A 23709-nucleotide genomic window follows, 5' to 3' on the forward strand; every position below is an offset into this window, starting at 1 on the left:
CCGCCACTGGTAGACGGTAGAAAAAACAAAATAACAAATAAAGTACAAGGAATGGACGTGGGGGAAACGGGTAACAGGGCTGGAATACAGTTACACAGATACGGACAGAAGCGGCAGTCACAAGTTGACGCCAGCAATGCTCTGGATCCGAGAAAACAAGAAACAAAAAACAAGAAAAACAAGTGACGCGGGACGGACAATTGCGACTGCTCTCTCGAACAGTCGAACTGTATATATTTAGCTTGACACTCACATTTTCCAGCAATAATAATGATTGAGTGGTGTGATGTGAACAGACTAAAAACATTATCTTATTAAATAAAACAGATGATATATATATATAATTTTTTTTTTATTGCAGATGTTGACAACGTTTTCTGTTAGGGACATCATTTGCAGTTGAAAAATATATATAAATCACAATATATCGTAATATCACAATATTACAATAGTGTGACTCTAGTGCTATGATAATATCCCACCACTACAATAGGCTGCTGCACAAGAGTGTGTGGAAAATCAAAGTGGGCTGACTCCCCACCAAGCTGAATGTATTTGAGCTCCAATATGCGTATGATTGCTCTTGTGGCATATTGTCTGTTCACCTAAGCCCTTCAGTTGATCCTTACAGCAGCTGTGTACGAGGGAATGGTGCCGTCTGTTCGTGAAAAAGTAAGTCCAATAGAGACTATCAGGCCCGTTTCTTGCCATATGTGGACTATGCGGTTGCATAGGGCCCCCGAAGCCACCAGGGGGCCCCCTAAAATGCCATAAAAGAAAAGAAAAATATATTATAAAAAAAAATGTATTCACTCAATACACTGTATATATATCCTGTAGGGATGTAACAAATCATCAGCTTAAAATTGTTTACCGATAGGCTATTGCTTATGACCGCAAGTGGGCGTTTCTTTATAAAAAAGAAAAAATACATAAGTAGCTTACTGACCATTTTTTTTTTGCATTTTTAAACTTTATTTAACTTTAACTTTATCTTAAATAGCTCCATTTAAATTTCAATATTGTAAGTCAGAAATTTAAGGAAAATGCAGTATCTGTCTCATTTATGTGCAATTTGGAGATGTTATAATGCAGATTTGGTAAATCCTGAAAGTTTTCAGGAGTTTCTTGATGTAGGGGAGCCCCAGTGTTTCCTATTTATTATAATTGTATGTCATTGCTGATATATGTTTTTTTCACTGATCTAGCCTCTGTTCCTCACCAGATTGATGCATTTAAATGTTAAATGCATGCCCACCCAAAAGGGTTTGGAATCCCTTTGATGATGAATTGAAAATGGGGGACCCTGATGTAAACAAGACGAAAGTCTTTCTCTGGTCTGCATCCCCTTAACAATTGTATGTATTGAGCTGTACTGTACTGTACCCATTCTGCAATCTGTTAATAAAGTTATCAATCAATCAATCAATCAATCAATCCACCATAGGGGCCCCCAAACAATATTTCACATAGGGCCCCCAAAAAGCTAGAAACGGCCCTGACCACTTGTTTACTAAAGGTTCCTAACAATAGCCAGAAGTAGATTGAGGATGCAGCCTTTGCTAGTTACGCACCAAAGCTGCGGAACACAATACCTAGGGAGGCAAGCTCACTAAGTATTTTTTTTAAAGTAAGCTAAAAACATATCTATTGACCTTGGCCTTTTAATATGGATAACATTTAAATACATTAGTGTACTGTGAATGAGAGCTACTTTACTTTTATCCTGTCTATTGTATACTTATTTTATGCCTATTCTTATGTCTGCACTTTCTACATTTCACTACTTTTATTGTCTATTTTATGCCTATTCTTATGTCTGCACTTTCTACATTGCACTACTTTTATTGTCTATTTTATGCCTATTCTTATGTCTGCACTTTAAGAATTGCTTTTATTTTGTCAACTGTATGCTAATTGTATGTCTATGTTCATTTTATGCTATTTGCTGTGAAGCACTTTAAGCTGCAATCCCTGTATGAAAGGTGCTATATAAATAAAGTTGTTATTAATAATATTATTATTATTATTATTATTATTATTATTATTATTATTATTATTATTATTATTATTATTATTATTATTATGTGAAGAGGATGCGGGTGAGGGGGGGAGGGCTTGAGCCACCACCCTGGGGGCAGTGAACAGTGGCTCAGGAGGTAGAGCGGTCACACTGGACAAACCCAGGCTACCACTGGTAACAACTGGTGATCTATAAAGTTACACCCGGCAGCACAGTAGTAAATAAAATCCAACACATCCTTTGTCCGTGGACCCCCAGGGATCCTTGAGGAAGTTCCAGGGGGGTCCCCTGAAGAAATTGGGAATAGTTTAATTTCACTATTTCATTCACAAGAGGTTAAAGGTCAATGATCAAATATATAAGAGTGACTATTCTGGTGATGTGTTTCACTTTCTTCACTGGTATCTCAGCTATAGAATTCTGAAGTCACATATAACAACAAAAGTCTCACCAAATGTAGGGTGACCAAACGTCCTCTTTTGGCCGGACATGTCCTCTTTTCACGCCCTGTCCGGGCCGTCCGGGGGGGGTTTATAAATGCATGAAAATGTCCGGCTTTCACGGACCGTTTGCATATACTTAAATTGACTGGCGCATTGCACAGAATACTACGGTAATCTGTTGCGTGTGTGACGTAATCCCTGAGAAGCTTTGTGGGCGGCTCTACAACTACACTCACACACAAACAGAGGAAGAGGGGACAGAGTGGAGCGCAGCTCACATTCACAATGCCAAAGAATGTACTTTTACAGATGAACTGCAGAAGAAATTCCAAATGTACCTACCCGTCGGAACAAATGGGAGGCAAAGTTCACTAGTGCGCGCACTAAATCCGAAGCCAATGTGTTATAGCGCCCCACTCGACTCGATTGATGTTGCACATGAAGCACTCAAATCAAATCCAGTACTGTGGTGTTTCTACAAACAGGAGTAACCACGGAGCAGTGACAATATTCCCAATCATAATAGTACTTTGACTGGAAGATGGGTGGCATGCAAACAAAATGAATCGAGGTTAAATACACCAAATAAGACAGCAGAAACCATTGCATAATATCTCATTGAAACATGGCAAAAAAAAACGATGTCTGAAAAAGATATTTTCTATTATTTCATATATTTTGTTATTTATTTTTGTCCAGTAAGACTTGAAAAGAGAGCTATTATTTTGTTACAGGTTGATTTTTAAGTAATTATTGTGCCATTGAGATTTGTCAGATAATTCTAGGCATAATCATCAAGCATGCTGATTGTTAACTTTGGTTTGGTGTGTCTTTGGTTATAGAGAGATAGTGTTGTGTTATATACAGTAAAATAATATAAATAATAATTGTATATCCATAGAGAGGAGGCATACTTTAAATATATTAAAACAATAATGCATCTTTGAGTAAACGTTGAGTATCGGCATGCGTTGCTCATGGGACGGGGTTGCACGCCGTGCAACCAGTCTGTGAGCAGAAGCACGCACATGCACGGATGTGCACACGCGTGCACACAGGAATGCACTGCACCCGACTGATGCGCCAACTCGCTAAGTACTACTTTGCATAACAATATGGCCGGTCGTCAGGTGTGTTCAAATACGTTCTCAGATACATTCACACAAAACTTGTGAATGAAATGTGTTACATTCCATTCGTAGAGGCAATTAGGCACTGTCTTTAGTCTGTGCTATGCGAGGGAACATCAATGTGCATGCGCGGGAGCGCGCGCGCGGCGTCATTAAAACATAGTGCAACCAGTCGTCCCATGAGCAACGCATGCCTGAGTGAGTATCATTAAGTATCTCGAGGCTGGGGGGGCATGTCCTCTTTTTTGGAAATCAAAATATGGTCACCCTAACCAAATGGGGATCCCTGAGACAGTCCCATCAAAAGGGGGTCTAGGCGGCCTTACGTGTAACGATTCCGGGGTCTTTGACGTGAAAAAGATTGAGAACCGCTGTCCTACTCCTATACTTTCCAGCCATACCTCTAGAGACGTCTAGAGACTTTCCAACCTCTGTGCGTGTTCTACAAATGATCGCTTTTTCTTTTGAGCCTCCGTCCTTGAAGAAGCCTCTGACAGGTCCCTGACGTCCAATATTAGCAGTCAAGAACTCCCACTTATTCGATCTCACACTCATTCGTCATCGTTCCTCGGACGCTTCCTCTCGGAAGACTTTAAAAATCCTCCAGGACATCCACAACGGGATAAATTACACTACGCTAGGGAACCACGGACAGTGTTCCATATGTAGATCCTACAGAGAGCAAAGTGTAGAAGCGTACATTTTGAACATGATTTGATACATTTATATCCGTAAAAAAAGAAAGATTTGATCAATGATTTTTTTTTTTATAGGTATGAAAATGTGGCCCGACTGATTCAGTCAGTAATAATTGAACATATGACAATTAAAACCTCACACCGAGTTATTAGTGTTTATGTTTAACAAACCAAACAGATGAACACACTCGTTTAGATTCGCCTAATTCCTATTATCAATTTTAAAGATCGACACAGCTGGATTTCCACATTCATAGATTTTTTTCTTTTACACTCCTACTGACCGGCAAGCATTGGATTCTAGGCAACATGTCATCGATATGCATTTAAGGCCCTGTCCACACAAGAGTTTGGATTTAATATGACCGAAGTTTGAAAAAATAAAACTCCGTCCACACGGTGAACACAGGTGGACAACCGTGTATAACTGCGTACTCACGGGCAGAGCTGGAACCCAGCAACCGATACATTTAGTACAATGTAATACAATGCCAAAGCAGATGTTGTTCAGACATGAAGGCCATTTCAACCAATCAGAAAAGACTGAACGCTCACTAAACTTCCTGTTGGGTCGCGATCTGCCATTAATTAACTGAAGAAGAAGAAGTAACGTTACCGATATGAAATGGATGTAAACGTTATTTAACAGATTGCAGAATGGGTACAATACAATACGGCTCAATACAAACAATTGTTAAGGGGATGCAGTCTGGACTGGGTTCCTTATAAGTTATAACAATAACTTGACAACACATGAGTTTAGTTTAGCTGCAGCTACATGTTTACTCTGAGCGTCAACAGACATCAGTCGATCACAACACTCTTCAACACAGACGATACGTTTTGAACAAAAGTTTGTTACAATCATTTTCATATAACGCTACTTGGGACAGCTCTGCTGTAAACACTGGTGTAGTTGGCTCTGCTCTAATCTCTCTACCCCGCGGTCTGCCGTGAACATGGGGAATAATTGCGACAGCTCTGCTGTAAACACTGGGAATAACCTCGGTTGCTATGCCCACACGCAACTGCAAAACCGCACAACTCCACCCTGGCCACCGGTTTCAAAAGACCGCGGTTGCAGTGTAGCAAATCCCCGGTTGTGTGTGGCCGAACAGTGCAACTGCGCACATACAATCACGGTTACATTAAACCCAGCGTTCGTGTGGACGGGGCCTAAGAGCACAATCTTATGCAATAGGGGAAAGCTTTACAGTTTTTTTACGACTGCTTTGACGCATTTTGCACATCAGAGGTAAACATAGAGGTAAACGGTACTCTATCCCCCCCCCCTCACAGTGAGCTGTGGTGTTCCACAAGGAAGCATACTAGGACCGCTACTCTTCCTAATTTATGCAAATGACATGTCGTCAGCCTGTGACTGCAACTTGTTCCTGTTTGCGGACGACTCAGCCCTGCTGGTCTCTGACAAGAACAAGTTGCAGGTTGAAAAAACCCTCAGCACGGAACTAGGCAAAATCTGCAAATGGCTCGCTGATAACAAACTATCATTACACATGGGCAAAACAGAGTCCATTCTCTTCGGTTCAAATAACAAACTCAGCAAGACCGACGGCTTCTCAGTTACAGTGGGTGACAATATTGTCACAAGGAAAGACGAAATTACCTACCTGGGTTCCATCCTAGAGGCAAATCTTTCCTGTGACAAAATGGCATCCAATGTAATAAAAAAAGTCAACCAACGAACTAGATTCTTGTACCGGATCTCCTCTCTGGTAAACAAGAATACCCTGAAGACTCTGGCAGGAGCACTCATTCAAGGGTACTATGACTATGCGTGCACCTCATGGTACCAAAGCACCTCAAAGGCGCTTAAAACAAAATTACAAACATCACAAAACAAACTGGTCAGACTACTACTTGACCTGAACCCCAGAACCCACCTCACCCCTGCCCACTTTGACAACCTAGGATGGCTTAGAGTAGACGACAGAGTACAGCAACTTGCAATGGGCCTGGTCTACAAGATACACTATACGACCGGGGTGCCCATGTACATGTCAAAATACTTCCCAAACGTCAGTGAATACCACAACCACTACACCAGAGGAAGCTCAACAAATCATGTTAAACCCAGATTCGGCTCAAACAAGGGACTAAACACGTTTCGCAATTATGCCACAACAATGTGGAACGCCCTACCCAAAGCTGTAAAGGAATGTGAATCCCTGCCCACATTCAAAACCGCTCTTAAAGAGCACCTACGGGAGGCTGCAATTCGAAACTGGCCACCATAAATGCCCAAAACCCCCACCACCTCCTAATAGACAGTCTCCTCCCCACCGCATGTATATATTCCCTCCCCGCCGTATGTATATTTCCCTCCCACCCACCCACCCCCTCCTAATGTACAGTCCCCTCCCCATCATATGTATATACTCTGTCAGGATCTAGGGGTAACAGTACTGTATATTTGAATACCGCTTATGTCACAAATGTATCAGTACTAAATACCTATATGTCCCTATGCCATAAATGTCATGTATGTTGTGTATGTCTTAAATGTCTATATGAATTGAAAATGGGGGACCCTGATGGAAACAAGACAAACGTCTTTCTCAGGTCTGCATCCCCTTAACAATTGTATGTATTGAGCCGTACTGTATTGTACCCATTTTGCAATCTGTTAAATAAAGTTTTCATTCATTCATCAGTTTCAATGTGCAAAACTCAAAATGCAAATAGCCAAACTGACTTTCAAAACTCATACTCTAAGATACTAAATGCTATGCTTACATATAAAGTGCAAAACTTTTAATACAAAATGCCAAACTCTAAATCATATGCTCCAGTCTCAGAATACAGCCACCTAATACTACATCAATGTTCAATTGCTTATTGCTACACAGGCAGATCACTAAATCAATTCAACAGGTGTTTGTAATGTCTCATTACCTTCAACAACCTTGCCCAGGTGAGTAGCATTGCAATACAATTGATAATCTCTTCACCACTACATAAAAGGTTGCTTATAAACCTGAAGAAAGGAGCAACATGGAGCAAGTTGGTGCAGCTGAGGTTGCACAACGAAGGACAGGGTCATGGACGGGGTTGTGGCCAAGGAGGCAGAAGAACATCTGTCTCAAATGAAATTATAACCACAATTGTTGACCACGTAATACAGTAAACCGAGGTCTAACACTGGCTGAAGCTGGCAGGGTGGTGCAGCCAAACCTGAACAGGTCAACGGTGGCATCCATTATACGATTTTTTACAGTAAGAGATAATCGGTAAGTCAATATGTATAATTTACAGGAGAGGGCACTTGTAGACATGGCGGTCAGATGTGACGTCGATGAAATTCTTTGGCCAAATGCCGAGGAGAGGCAATATGCTGCTTGAGCACCATGAATTGTATTCTTTTCTTTTTTCTATTTTTATTTTTCTTTTGTTTAAATTTTTACACATTTGTTTACTGTAACTGTTTTTGTTTTTACTGTAAAATACAGAGCATTACTGTATGTATTTTTCTTTACTAACAATTAAACTTCAAATAATCAAATAATCTTTCATAAAAACACAAGCACTATACTGCAGTCTATCACAGGGGTTACTGTGAGGAAATGACCATTGCATAGTCTCTTTGGGTAACAAGTATTCTGTGTTTGACCGCATTACTGTATTTGATAATGGCCGTTGTTTTTGAAAATGCACCAATAAGTAAACTTCAACGATGCACATATCCACTGTTCTGGTGCTGTGATACTGTAAACTTTTGCATAATCTATTCTCTGATTTGACACTGGTATTTTACAGTAATTTTGCATGCTGTATTACATTTTGAACCCAAAATGAGCAGTATAGCATTCTGTATTACTGTAATAGATGACGGAGTCTTCGAAAATATCAATCAGCCTCACGACTATTGGGTGAACATTGAAAAAGCACCAAGTAACCCTTTTTTGTTTACTGTTCTTTACAATAGTTTGTTTACTGTAACTGTTTTTGTTTTTACTGTACAATACAGAGCATTACTGTATGTATTTTTCTTTACTGTAATGATTAAACTTCAAATACTGTAATCATATATTTTGTTTGTCTAACACACGCACTATACTGCAGTCTATCACAGGGGTTAGGAGGAAATTACAATTGCATAGTCTATTTTGGTAACAAGTATATTGTGTTTGACCGCATTATTTGATAATGACCGTTGTATTTGAAAAGTGCACCAATAATTAAACTTCAACGATGAACATATCCACTGTGCTGACACTATGATACATTTTTGCAGGACATATAATCTAATTTGGTTCAGTTGTTCACTTAATTGTTTGAAATATCTAATGTTCTGGTGCTGTTATAAGCTTTTGCACATATACTATTCTCTGATTTGACACTGGTATTAAAATTGTGCATGCTATATTGCATTTTTAACCCAAAATTAGCAGTATAGCATTCTGTGTTAAGAGTTTTGCACATTGAAACTCTGATGTGCAAAATGCATCAAAGCAGTCGTAAAAAACTGTAATTGAAGACATATGTGTGGACTGCTATATGAACTATGAACCCATAGCTCTGTATGATAGCATGTACAATAGCATGTACAATAATGCTGTTTAAACCATATATATATATTCTCACGCATATATATCTTATCGATATTATCTATCCACCTGTCTGTACTTACCTGCACGTAGTCCTTTACTATATCTATAATATTATCTGTACATATACTCTTACTAGTTGCGCTGCTGGTGAATATGACTACCATACTGTCTTTATACATGTATCACTGTATAGTACATATTATACTACAACTCTGTACAATCTGATTAGCACTACACTCAGTAGTACTAATTTGTATATTTTGTACCTAGTTTAATCACCTGTACATTGTATATTACTGTTGTACTTTACTGTTACATTTGCACTCTGGTTGGATGCCAAACTTCTTCTCGTTGTACTGTACTGTAACCAAGAAGTGCAGTTTTACTTGACATTGGGGGAAAGCAAGGGTGGATGGTGTGCATTGGATTTCACAGCCACCAGTGTGTGTGTGTGTGTGTGTGTGTGTGTGTGTGTGTGTGTGTGTGTGTGTGTGTGTGTGTGTGTGTGCGTGCGTGCGTGCGTGCGTGCGTGTGTGTGTGTGCATGCGTGCGTGCGTGCGTGCGTGCGTGTGTGTGTGTGTGTGTGTGTGTGTGTGTGTGTGTGTGTGTGTGTGTGTGTGTGTGTGCGTGCGTGAGTGTGTGTGCGTGCATGTGTGGGTGTTTTGTAAATCAAAATGAAAGACAGTTCCCTTTGAGAGGTTTGTTGCACAATACTCTGTTTGATAAAATAAATAAATAAATAAAACAAAACAAAACAAAACTATTATTGCTAGATATAACCAAAGCTATTCTTTCATTTCCTGGAACTGAATGTGAAAATATCGTCTGGGTTACGGCGGTTGGATCCCTCGAGTGCTTCCTTCATATACTGCATTAAAGCTCACCTTCTCCAAACACAATCATTCCATTGAAGGCTGTCATCACTAAAAGGGCAATGATTGTGCTAATCAGTAAGCCACCACATGTCTTGGAATGAGCGTGATCTCTATCTAGAGGACTCCTAGAAGCTCCAAGAATGTGGAAATCCTGAGATCCTGGACCAATTAAAGTGCATATAAGGGCTCCCCTGTTGAATGGGGGTTAGAACAAATGGTTGGAGCTCATTCCTTATTCAAGAGCTCCTATGGGCTTCCTGGCGTTTCTTTTCTGTTGTTGTCACATTTAAAGGCACGGATCAGACATAAGCGACCTCGTCCGAGGCAAGTGACAGCTGTGATTGGAGGATCAAGAAAAGGGGGCGGGTTTGAGATAGGTCAATAGACAACGCAAACCCTTGCACTGAAGAACCAACAAGTCAGTTTTGAAATCGTTTGGACAACCCATGTATTTTGCAGTTGTAATATCAATCTAAATCACTTGGAGTGTGAATGGGATGTTTCACCAGAAAGTACTCCGACTCAGCTGTCATTAACTATGAATGAACACAACACTCTAACTTACCATCTTTAGATAGTAAGGTTTGAAAACATTGTTCCTCTGAAAACGTCAAACGGACTTATATGGTTCTTGGTCCAGGGTACTCATATGTGAAGAGATGGGCAGTGTTGTAGAATTTACTATTACTGGATCTATTTGTCTATTCATATATATATATTTTTTTTTCTTTTCTTTTTTTTAATAATAATATTCAATAATATTCAAATAATATCTGAAAAGAATAATATAATAATTATTTTTACTATTATGTACCCTAATACTATGCTACTATTCTTATACTACTACCTATCTTGCTAATATGTCTATACTACTATGCACTATGACTTGTTGTTCACAATCTGTAAGTATATATTTTCTTTTTTTTAATAATAATATTCAATAATATTCAAATAATATCTGAAAAGAATAATATAATAATTATTTTTACTATTATGTGCCCTAATACTATGCTACTATTCTTATACTACTACCTATCTTGCTAATATGTCTATACTACTATGCACTATGACTTGTTGTTCACAATCTGTAAGTCGCTTTGGATAATAGCGTCAGCGAAATTACTAAATTGTAAATTGTATATTCACGTTCATTCATCCACAGTCCCACTTTCGATCTTTTCGAATTCAGCGAGCCACACAGACGGCACAAGTACCACAAAGCAGGACATGAGAGGAACACTAAAACAGACCGACCCGCCCAACGGAATCTAAATTGACGTACTTTACAGCTGAAATTCAGTGGCACTCTCCTTTAAGTCAGGAGAGGTAACAACAGACAGCAGACAGTCCACTCCCTCTGTTCCACAGGCCACCCAGGGTCAGCTGATTGACCCAACACATGGGAGAAAGTGCTCCCCCCCCCCCCACTCCTCAATCCCAGAGGAATGACCTAAATCTGAGCAATCCCTCCTGACCTTTCAGGGCGTCTGAGAGCTGAGGGGTGGCCTGGGGTCATAGGGAAAAGAGAAAGAACTGCTCTTTTTATGTTCCGTGGGCACGATGCTGACCAGTAGGGGTGTAATGATTAATTAATTAATCAATGGTTAAATTCTGAATATTTAGGCGATGATTATGATGCGTCGTAATTCTTTTTGAGATTTTGATAATTTTTTTCATTTTATCAATAAAATTATTTTTATTTAGGTATGAAAATGTGGCCCGACTGATTCAGTAATAATTGACATATGACATATGACAATTAAAACAAATTAAGTACACAAGAGCATTAGTGATCAATGATCGCAGATTTGGTTTTGTTTCAGCCAGTGTCTCAAACGTTTCCAGATCAGTTTGTGTTTACATTTCAGTTGGTAGGGCATTCCAAAAATGTATCCCTTTTACTGAAAAAGATGACTGACCGAAAGTGGTTTTGCACTGTGCCACCCTGCAGCTGCCCTTTACTGATCCCCTAGTGGTGATTCTAATCAATATTTGTTATGAACATGAGCACTTCCCTTCCAGAGGCTAGAAACCAGGACTTAAAGGGGCACTTCACTGAAAAACAACAGTGATTTATTTTGCACATAATCTCACACATATCCCAAGGCTCTAAACTGTTTGACAGTTATTGAGAGTTTTATTTTTTTTATTATCTTTTTTTCCCCCTCCTTTTTTCCGATTTTTCTCCCATCCCACTGTTTAGTCGTTATGCCAATTCCCAACCCCCTTCCTGGTTGTTGCGCACTCCCCCCTACTGTTGGTCCGGGAGGCCGGAGACTGTCACATGCTTTCCTCCGACGCATGTGCAGCCAGCCGGCAGCCAGCCTGGCAGCGTAGATTCTCACCGGGAGAGTGTAACGTGTGGAAGGTCACACTACCTCCCTCCAGATCCTACCCTCGCTGTGCAGGCGCCCCGACCGAACTGTAGGGGTCGCTGTCCACAACGCCCAGGACCCACCCATCAGCTTTCCCACCCCTAACACTGCCAATTGTGTTAGTATGAACGACCAGCCAAGCTGATAGCAACGCCGAGAGCTGGATTCGAACCCAGCGTCTCCAGCGTTGATGGCGAGCGCCTTGCCCACTACACCACCTAGCCGCCGACAGTTATTGGGAGTTAATGAGTTTGAATGTGGCCACCAGTGATGTCATCAGAGGATAAAATAGCAATCCCTATTGCAATCCTTCTAATTTTCTCTATTTCTTCATCTACATAATTTCATTGAGTTGTAATAAACACAACATCAGAGTGATATCCTCTGATTACATCACTGGTGGCCATATTCAAACTCATTAACTCTTGATAACTGTCTAACTAAACAAATGTGTCCAAAACGGTTTAGAGCCTTGGGATATGTGTGGGATTATGTGCAAAATAAAGACCTAACCCTAATCTGTGATGTCATGCTAGATTTCAGTCTGGAGCTGTACTCAGTTCAAAATGAACTTTATATTATGGAGTTCTGCCAGTTTGAAACATCGTAAAACAAACTCTCGATGCCCAGGAAAACATCCACCCATCAAAGCTTCCTTTTTCAACTTGTCCAACTAATTCTCCATGGATGGAGCTGTAAATATGTGTGACATCACAGATGAAAGCCTGGACAAAGTAGTTTCTTTTATTTTCTTTTTTTCTCTCTCTCTACTTCCAGTCTACGGGTGACAGATAGAGACCAAAGTGTTCTAGGGTACGGGAACAATGTGTTTCAAATCTGGAAATCAGTGGTATTCTACTTTAAATTGTCTCCAAAGCAAACACAAGAAATCATTAGTTTAACAATCGCTTTTGATTACGTAAACATTAATCCATATGTACATTTCAAAGGCATAGACAGACAGACAGACAGACAGACAGACAGACAGACAGACAGACAGACAGACAGACAGACAGACAGACAGACAGACAGATAGATAGATAGATAGATAGATAGATAGATAGATAGATAGATAGATAGATAGATAGATAGATAGATAGATAGATAGATAGATAGATAGATAGATAGATAGATAGATAGATAGATAGATAGAGATAACACTTGAGAGTCAGCTAAGGAAAGTAAGGAGGCTATGGAGGCTGCATGTTAAAATCCGCATTAACCCCTAAAGTCTACACTACACCCCACTCTGGCACATGTTCAAGCTGAATTTAGAACACAAACACACACACTGTCCCTTTTCAGTGACATCCCCTGAAGGTGCTCCTCTGGAATGCGGGCACTTCTTCACAGAATGAGTCGAATTCCAGAGAAGAGCTTAGAGCCCAAAGTGAGACAGTAGCCTTGATTCATCTCTCCATCTCTCTCCTCGCTCCGGCCCCCCGGCCGACTGTGTGAAGAGCCCCGGACGCCATGGTAACCCGGGATGGTATGAGTCAATCCTCTTCTAGATAAATGCATTAATGTTATCTTCTGGGGACAAACTAAATGAGAACCGGGCTATAACTTTATCAGCGCAAATTGGGCACATTGTAGAGCGCAACACTGTGCCTTTGACATGGTAATGAGGAGTTAAGTGTCTGAGCTCTGGGCTCAGTGCCGAGTCCACAGCCACCCACCGAGAGAGGGGACCACAGATCACCATGGAGGTATCAGAATGTGGCAGCCGGTCATGCGAAAGGGCAACGGCTACCTGGCTACGCCGCTGAATAAATGTACCCTCTCTCTCTCTTGATGCAAAGAACCCCCCGAAGGAGCTCACATGACCATAGGGGAAGATTAGCGATGTGATACTGGATGTTTTTCTTTTTGTTTGTTTTGTTTTTCTTTAGACATTATTCACTCGAGCTAAATGGTAGAAGTAGGAGTAGATGATGAATGGTAGGCGGGAGAGAGGGTTGAATCACTGTGCAGACGGTGCCCCCATATGGTACATTCCGGGAACTGCATTCATGTGCCTTTCCACTAAACTTCCACACAAATGTTTTCATTGAGATGGTTGACATATTTGAAAAAAAAGGACAAGAAAATGTTTGTATTTCTGCATCAAAAGTGATAGCTTCGACACTGCCCACATGGCGCGGGGTGCCCGCGTGAGAACATAGATTCTGCTGTAATTGCGTCAGAGGTGTTGACCCGCTCTGTCCTGACGCGGAGTCTTGAGACTGGATTCCCTGCATTCTTCCACCCTTTTCCACAACAACCCATTCAAAGCATTGTGTCCGGCTGCCTGTAAATCCAGCCCTCTCTGCCGTCAACAGGCGGTTGGAATTGTCCCCGACCGCCCCCTGCTCTGTTCCACCGTATGCCGCTATCCGCGGGGCGGCTCGGAGAAGCATGGAAGTTATGTGCCACTAGATATGCCTCCTCCGATTGTGACGGAACGACACGTGTAAACATATTCACGGACGACTAGACGAGACATTAAAAGGGCAGTTAAAAAAAGGGAGGATGAGGTCACAAGGCGGTTACTGCCGAGGTCAGGGGAGAGGTTGACAAGAAAAAGCAGACACAAATCTGCTTCGACTCAAATTGACACAAATCAGCTCCCTGGAAGTAAACATCAGTAAGAACAAAGATCTGTGTTGTGTGTGGGGAGGGGGGTACCTGACACCCCACACCCTCTCTCTGGACCGTTCAGGCTAGTGGGGCAGGTGGTGCAACAGGTCGAGATCTTTAAGTACCCCCCTGGGCTCCTTCGATCGACCAGCATCTGTTCTTCACACAACACGCAGACGGGGTCTACCAAAAAAAAAAAAGGCCCAACAGCATAATTATGCTTCTCCTGAGGAGGATGAAGGGTTTTAATGTCAGACGTTTTAACAGCAGTATGCCGGTCACTCGTCGGATCAGTCCTCAGTCCTCACATTCGACACGGTACGACTTCCTCAGAGGGAAAAGCAGGGAAAAACTCGCAAGAATCATTAAGCAGGCAACCAAAATCACCGGCACCACTCTGACCCAACTCTCAAACCTTTACAGTCACGCAGTAAAAAGAAAGACTCCATCACTGTGAGGACCCTTCGTACCCCCTTCACCACCCCCAGCTACTGCCACCAGGCTGCCACTCCAGAGCGCCTCTGGCCAAAAAGAAAACTCACAAAAACTCAATATCCATTTTAAACCAAGTAGACTGTCACTACATTTTAATGCAGCTTTGCACACCTGCTCTTGTTTATTTTATGGAATTGTCTTTGCACAAGGACTCACATAGCATTCATTAATTTATTCACATCTTCAATTATGTTTGTATATGCACATTTAGATTTATTTAGGATAATCCGCTTAATCTGTTTATTTATACCAGGGAAGACTTAGTATAGACTAGAGTATTGTACATTTGTACAGAGTAGACTTAGGTTAGCTATATATATTTGTACCTGGGGTTGATTTAGGATATAAACTGTATATTATACCACGGTGGGCTGTACATACGCGCATAGTGATATTATTGGTAGAGTATACATACGTCCCACCTGTTCAGAGATCCAGTGCCGATCAGAACTTTATCTTTATTTCAAAGTTTTCTTACTATATCTTCTATTGTTTTTATTCTCATATTGTATTCTCATTACCCTGCCTGTACCTCTCCTCTCCCTCTCCTGTTCTGCTATGATGGGATTAATATAGATTCATCTTTTAATGTAATTTAATGTGAGTCTTTCATGGCCCGGGTGTCTGTTTTTATGTTGTCTGTGAGCCCCTAAACTAAGAAAATGTTCTATCATTATGTGACAGACAATACAGCTTTTTTTTCATCTTTGAATCTTGTTCAGGAAAAGAGAACTGCTGGTAATGGAAGGCCAAGTTCAGTGGTAGTGTGCCCTGCGACAAACTCTGTCAAACAACAACTGCTGCCTGTTGATGGAGTCGATAAGAGTGAAGAAGCTGTTTGCATTCCTTCAGGACCCTTGTTTCACTGGTAAAAGTGCCGGGGAAAAAATTATCTGTTTACTACCCACATACCATCAATGTATTACCTACAGTATCTCAGAGTACAATGATGTCAACTGTGGAGAGTTGGCATATGAGCCCATTTTTTGAATACTGCCTTTTCCTTGAACTAATCCAGGAGAATTAGTGACGTTAAATGAGGTAATACATTCCAGCCTCTACCAAAGAAATTCCCCACTGACTTGTTTTTCATCGGAAACGCCTTCTTCATTACTGTACCCAACCTGATCATACAGCATGTGTGCCATGTGTGCCCCAAATAACACCGCTAATAGACATGTAACAAACCCTGCCCTCTTTTCTTGATCCTCCAATCACAGCTGTTGCTTCCTTCAGACACCAGTTGTGATTGGATGCTCAAGAAAAGTGGGCAGGGTTTGAGATGAATTAAATTACATTTGTTTGTCTGAACACATGTTGTTATTATCTAAAGAGATAATTCATTAACCACTGGCGAGATTTTTTAAATGAATGGCAACATACCTCTCTATTACTGGTTTCCCCCTCTGCTTCATAACCGTCACAGTCATCGGAGTTGTGAGAGGTTTCTGTCGGGGAACTCACGGCGTCTCTCCTCTTCTGTTTGTCTTTGACGCTGGTTCTACGTCTGCGGCCGGCAAGGAGCACTCTGGACTGAAGCACCTCAGTCAGCACATCATCTTCATCATCATCATCATCACCACCGCCGCAGTCGTCATCCTCCAGCGAAGAAGACTCCCCACCATCGGAGTTCTCACGGATGAAAGCGCTCTGGTCGGTGCCGGAGTGACAGTCGTACGAGAAGGCGATGGAGCTGGGTTTGTGTTTCACAATACGCGGCAGATCAAAAGCCGGCTCGATGACAATCACAGGGAGGGAGGGAGTCTGGGTAGAATCCTCCTCACCGGGTGCCACAGAGAGCGCGGAGGAAGGGTCTCCTGCGTGAACCAGAGGTCCGATGATGGCATGACCGTTTGACATGGGATAATTCCCTTCCTCTGTTTTCTCAGGTGGACTACATCCCGAGTTCAAGTCTTCCACCGGATGAGAGCGGTTAACACTCTCGACAGCTTCGGTGAATTTGTTAGCAGCAAAATCATTCTGAACGACAAGGTCTGCATCTCCGTCTATAACAGGTATAGTAGATGAAGAGGTACAGCAGTGGTCCTCAGCCGGACACGGTGAGGTGGATGCCATACCCTGCTCACAGAGCTGAGCTAAGGTCAGTGGGCTTGGATTCTGGGCCAGTTCCAGAGGGGCTCCCCCAGGGATGACTGACTCTCCCCCAGGGATGACCGACTCTCCCCCAGGGATGACCGACTCTCCCCCAGGGATGACTGACTCTCCCCCAGGGATGACCGACTCTCCCCCAGGGATGACCGACTCTCCCCCAGGGATGACGGACTCTCCCCCAGGGATGACGGACTCTCCCCCAGGCTCCTCAAAGGTTTCTGTCTCCGTCCGACTGCTGTGACTGAAACTACCAAAATCCCCCTCCGGCTGATCTACGTCCTGATCCAGCTCCGGCGGTTCACAGTTTTGGGATCCAGGTAGAAGACAGTCACCCCCCCTGTTTTCTGGTGAGCTATTAGCTGAGGACGACTTCGTCTGAGCAGAGCTTTCTGAGGAAGAAGAAGAAGACTCGCGTGTTGGAAAGGTCATGGTGGGCGATCCTGACATGGCCAGAGACCTACGTCCCTCCAAAGTCACCACGAGTGTAGCGTCCATTCTTGTCCCTCTTTCACAGTCTGCCACCATTCAAATCATATATCCAAAGGTATTTGTGTTTGATGTACTGGTTGGCCATTTTCATCCCGGGCTCAGCAGCAAGAACAACAGCAGCAGCAGCAGCAGCTGAAACAAACCAAACGGCAGATCACCTGAAAATAAACAGAAAGATTTAGTGAGTGACAGGCAGTACACCCTGTGCAAACATAGAGAGATGAAGTTTATTCCCGAAGATCAAAGTCCGTTCACAACAAGATGTAGTGTACATACGTTTTCCAAAGCGCTTCCCTTCTGGCTCCGCGTTCTATTGCGCTGGCAGGCGGCGAAGCCTCTCACCTGCTGGGAGTCTGAGCGGAGTTACTAAATCTAGCGGCGCGGAACACTTCTGAATATGTGCTCTCCAACAGGCAGCTCTGAACATCTGGCCGAGGCTGAGCCATTCAAGTCTGGATCCGTCTCAGACACGATCGCGGTGACATCACTGCGCAGAGGAATCTGCTCTACTCCACGTAGGTGATTTACTATCCACACTACACCATTCATCAGAGCAGAAGATGTCCGTGGCCAACTGTGGTTAACGTCCCACTCACCCCTTCATTAACCACTTCTTTAAAAACACACCTTGGACTGTCCTCCTCGGCATCTGCGCTTCACACAGGAAGAAACAAAGGTGAATTACCGCACCGTTACGGGTGATCCTCGTTTTGTTCAGCTACACAAAGGCTAGCTGTGTTTCTGCGCTGGATGTTTGGAATAGATGACAACGCTAACTGAGGTCACTGAACCAGAAAACATCAAAGATCAATATAAATTAGTACCAGATGCGCTGAGCACTGTCAAGTTGGAATTTCTGTATCTCTCGAAAACATGACGCTTAATTATGTAGACTGACAGTAGGAGGATATTGCAGCTATGGTGTAATAGTCTATGTTATCTTGGACAATTCCTAGAATGTATGAATCAGTGATTTGAAGGCAAAAAAGGTGTAAAATCAGCTTGTATGTTTCCTGTACATCTCAGCCTATGATGTTCCTATGATAGTAGCAGATGGTACAGCCTTACCTTAAACATACACACCCACTCTCTCTCTCTCTCTCTCTCTCTCTCTCTCTCTCTCTCTCTCTCTCTCTCTCTCTCTCTCTCACACACACGTGCACACCTTTTCAGGTCCTGAAGCCTTCACAAGCAGATAACGCAACTTCAGATAACAGTCTAACGTGGAAAAGAATATAGTAAAACTTACATTTTGACAGGAAAAAACAACTAAAATGTAACAGCAACCACACACTACATTTATCAGTAAATGTGGTAAATGCTGCACAGCACCCCTAAGAACTACCACTACATGTTCCCCTAACCCAGTACCACCCTCAGACCTCCTCCTACCACCCAGCACCCTCAGACCTCCTCCTACCACCCCAGCACCCTCAGACCTCCTTCTACCACCCCAGCACCCTCAGACCTCCTCCTACCACCCCAGCACCCTCATACCTTCTTCTACCACCCAGCACCCTCAGACCTCCTTCTACCACCCCAGCACCCTCAGACCTCCTCCTACCACCCAGCACCCTCAGACCTCCTCCTACCACCCCAGCACCCTCAGACCTCCTTCTACCACCCCAGCACCCTCAGACCTCCTCCTACCACCCCAGCACCCTCAGACCTTCTTCTACCACCCCAGCACCCTCAGACCTCCTCCTACCACCCCAGCACCCTCAGACCTCCTCCTACCACCCCAGCACCCTGAGACCTCCTCCTACCACCCCAGCACCCTGAGACCTTCTTCTACCACCCCAGCACCCTCAGACCTCCTCCTACCACCCCAGCACCCTCAGACCTCCTCCTACCACCCCAGCACCCTGAGACCTCCTCCTACCACCCCAGCACCCTGAGACCTTCTTCTACCACCCAGCACCCTCAGACCTCATCCTACCACCCAGCACCCTCAGACCTCATCCTACCACCCAGTACCACCCTCAGACCTCCTCCTACCACCCAGCACCCTCAGACCTCCTCCTACCACCCCAGCACCCTCAGACCTTCTTCTACCACCCAGCACCCTCAGACCTTCTTCCACCACCCAGCACCCTCAGACCTTCTTCCACCACCCAGCACCCTCAGACCTCATCCTACCACCCCAGCACCCTCAGACCTCCTCCTACCACCCAGCACCCTCAGACCTTCTTCTACCACCCAGCACCCTCAGACCTCCTCCTACCACCCAGCACCCTCAGACCTTCTTCCACCACCCCAGCACCCTCAGACCTCATCCTACCACCCCAGCACCCTCAGACCTTCTTCTACCACCCAGCACCCTCAGACCTTCTCCTACCACCCCAGCACCCTCAGACCTTCTTCCACCACCCCAGCACCCTCAGACCTTCTTCCACCACCCCAGCACCCTCAGACCTTCTTCTACCACCCCAGCACCCTCAGACCTTCTTCCACCACCCCAGCACCCTCAGACCTTCTTCCACCACCCCAGCACCCTCAGACCTTCTTCCACCACCCCAGCACCCTCAGACCTTCTTCCACCACCCCAGCACCCTCAAACCTTCTTCTACCACCCCAGCACCCTCAGACCTTCTTCTACCACCCCAGCACCCTCAGACCTCCTCCTACCACCCCAGCACCCTCAAACCTTCTTCTACCACCCCAGCACCCTCAGACCTTCTTCTACCACCCCAGCACCCTCAAACCTTCTTCTACCACCCCAGCACCCTCATACCTTCTTCTACCACCCCAGCACCCTCATACCTTCTTCTACCACCCCAGCACCCTCAGACCTTCTCCTACCACCCCAGCACCCTCAGACCTTCTTCTACCACCCCAGCACCCTCATACCTTCTCCTACAACCCCAGCACCCCCAGACCTTCTTCTACCACCCCAGCACCCTCAGACCTCATCCTACCACCCAGCACCCTCAGACCTCCTCCTACCACCCCAGCACCCTCAAACCTTCTTCTACCACCCCAGCACCCTCATACCTTCTTCTACCACCCCAGCACCCTCAAACCTTCTTCTACCACCCCAGCACCCTCAGACCTTCTCCTACCACCCAGCACCCTCATACCTTCTTCTACCACCCCAGCACCCTCATACCTTCTTCTACCACCCCAGCACCCTCAGACATCCTCCTACCACCCCAGCACCCTCAGACCTTCTTCTACCACCCCAGCACCCTCAGACCTTCTTCTACCACCCCAGCACCCTCAGACCTTCTTCTACCACCCAGCACCCTCAGACCTCCTCCTACCACCCCAGCACCCTCAGACCTCCTTCTACCACCCCAGCACCCTCAGACCTTCTTCTACCACCCAGCACCCTCAGACCTTCTTCTACCACCCAGCACCCTCAGACCTTCTCCTACCACCCAGCACCCTCATACCTTCTTCTACCACCCCAGCACCCTCATACCTTCTTCTACCACCCCAGCACCCTCAGACATCCTCCTACCACCCCAGCACCCTCAGACCTTCTTCTACCACCCCAGCACCCTCAGACCTTCTTCTACCACCCCAGCACCCTCAGACCTTCTTCTACCACCCAGCACCCTCAGACCTTCTTCTACCACCCAGCACCCTCAGACCTTCTTCTACCACCCAGCACCCTCAGACCTCCTCCTACCACCCCAGCACCCTCAGACCTCATCCTACCACCCCAGCACCCTCAGACCTCATCCTACCACCCCAGCACCCATTTTATGTCTGTCTATAATTATGCCAATTGTTTTTTTTTGTATCCACTTTTTCTCCCATTTTTCTATATTTTCTCCCATCCCAATTTCGTATCATCCAATTCAACCCTCCCCTGTCACGAACGCTGTTTCTTGCCTCCCACAAGCCGGCTGCAATGTGGACTAAGTCATACATAGCACAAGTCCCCTCCGGTACTTGAGGTAACAGCAGTCGCATCTTTTCACCTGCGCAGCTCGATCTCTCAGTGGCGAGGAGTAACGCGTGGGAGGCTTACGCTGCCCCCGACACTTCCTGATTCTACTGCGCAGGCGCACCAACCGACCTGTAGGAGTCGCTGTCCACAACTGTCCACAACTGACGAGCCCAGCGTCTCCAGCATTTCGTGGCGAGCGCCTTCCCCACTACGCCACGTAGCCGCCCTAATTATGCCAATTGTATGCCTATTTGGTGTCTACATTACTGCTGTGAAGCACTTTAGACTGCAAATCCTGTATGAAAGGTGCTATAAAAGTTGATTATTATTATTAATTGTATTATTATTATTACCACCCCAGCACCCTCAGTTCCTCCTACCGTCCCCCACCCCAGCACCACCCTCAGCGTTCCTCCTAGTCCCCCCCTTCCCCAGCACCCTCAGATCTGTTGAAGGTGAAGACTGAAGAGAGAATACAGGAGATTAGGGCTCCTTCCAAGAATCTCCTCTTTTAAAAGACAGAATGAAAAGGCCTCATTATTCTATTCATTATTCTCAGATGAATGCAGTGTAGATTTAAATTGATGGAGGAAGTCACAGTGCTGAATGAAAAAAACACAATTTAGTCAGACCTGAAAAAGTATCCAATAATCTGAGAATTGTCTCTTTTAACATAATATGAATATATCATAGTATCATACATCACACACACACTTTTTGTTTTCAATTCAGTTTAGTTTCAGTTCGTTTCCAGAGTGGCTTTGCTCGTTTCAATTTTGTTTTCGTTTTTTTTATAAATTGTATGAGGGGTATTTGTCCGGGGCAAGACACAAACACATCACGTTGTGAAGGCAATTGACTCAGAAGTCATGTGAACATCCCGGTCTCAATAAACATGTTATGCACCAATGCCTCCTCATGCTTGCCGTGGTGACAAATTTGACCAAATTGACAAAGACTAAAACAGTTTCTGTATGTTTAATTTTTTTTTTGTAAGTACACAATATTGTTTAAGTTTTATTTTCTTTTTCTAAAGTCTATTTTTATTTATTTAAATGAACTGAAATGTTTTTTCACACCTAGTTTTAGTTTTTAGTTTAGTTAGTTAACTATAATAACCTTGACTCACATACATACATACATACATACATACATACATACATACATACATACATACATACATACATACATACATACATACATACATACATACATACATACATACATACATACATACATACATACATACATACATACATACATACATACATACATACATATACAGTACATATCATATAGCCTAATTCCTTTTACATCATATATCATAGATGCAGAGACTTCTCATTGGAGTGTAATATCAACTTTCTCAATTCTGTCTCATTGGGGACATCAGCTACAGTATAACATTCTCTCTATATACTGTAGATGGTTTCAACTTGACCATAAACATTCTAAATGGACTACATTTGATATCCTGTCAGTCGTGGATATTAGCAAACAACGCAACTGGCAATAAATCACCTGCGGTCCAAGCTGTCCCCTAGCAACGCAATCCCACGGAAACCCTCTACACAGTCTCACCAACCTAAGCACCTGTAAGTCATCATCATGAAGCCTTGCCCGTGAATAACAGAGAACCAAAACAAAAGACTCACCTGCCAAGTGGGAAAACAAGTAATCTGTGTTGTCCAAACAGTGTCACTGAGATCATGGCAAAATACTGGCAGATGAGGTTAAAGGAGACCGGTTCCTCTGAGGACAGAGACGGTGGGCTGGGATGGCTTGTGACACAGAGCACACAGTGTGTTTACCCGCCGTACGGTCAGCTTGTGGCTCACAACTGTTCCACAGTATCCCCCCGGGGGCTGCGAGAGGCATCAGCTAGCAGTGACCAAGCCATTCAGAATATGCGTAAGAGCAAGGAGAACGTGTATATATGTGAGGACTTGGAAAATGGGGAGGAGAGAAGAGATAGGGAAGA

At 43.8% G+C, this 23709-nt stretch overlaps 1 protein-coding gene across 2 annotated transcripts in view; it reads right to left on the reverse strand.

Annotated features, from left to right (window-relative positions):
- The window catches only part of stard13b (StAR related lipid transfer domain containing 13b), a 126567-nt gene extending 103070 nt beyond the window's left edge, over positions 1-23497 (reverse strand). The window contains exon 1 of one of the 2 annotated variants that reach the window (XM_084322950.1): positions 23384-23497. Coding sequence is in view for 1 of the 2 variants with exons in the window: in XM_084322949.1 (XP_084179075.1) it covers positions 16613-17305 (693 nt within the window). In the remaining variant the exon portion in view is untranslated. Of the gene's footprint in view, positions 1-16612; positions 17403-23383 lie in introns of those variants that run through there. The other variant, XM_084322949.1, reaches the window with a different exon arrangement.
- Between the last annotated feature and the right edge of the window lie 212 nt (positions 23498-23709).

The sequence above is a fragment of the Notolepis coatsorum genome, assembly GCF_963971535.1.
Source record: "Notolepis coatsorum genome assembly, chromosome: 1".
Lineage (NCBI taxonomy): Eukaryota > Metazoa > Chordata > Actinopteri > Aulopiformes > Paralepididae > Notolepis > Notolepis coatsorum.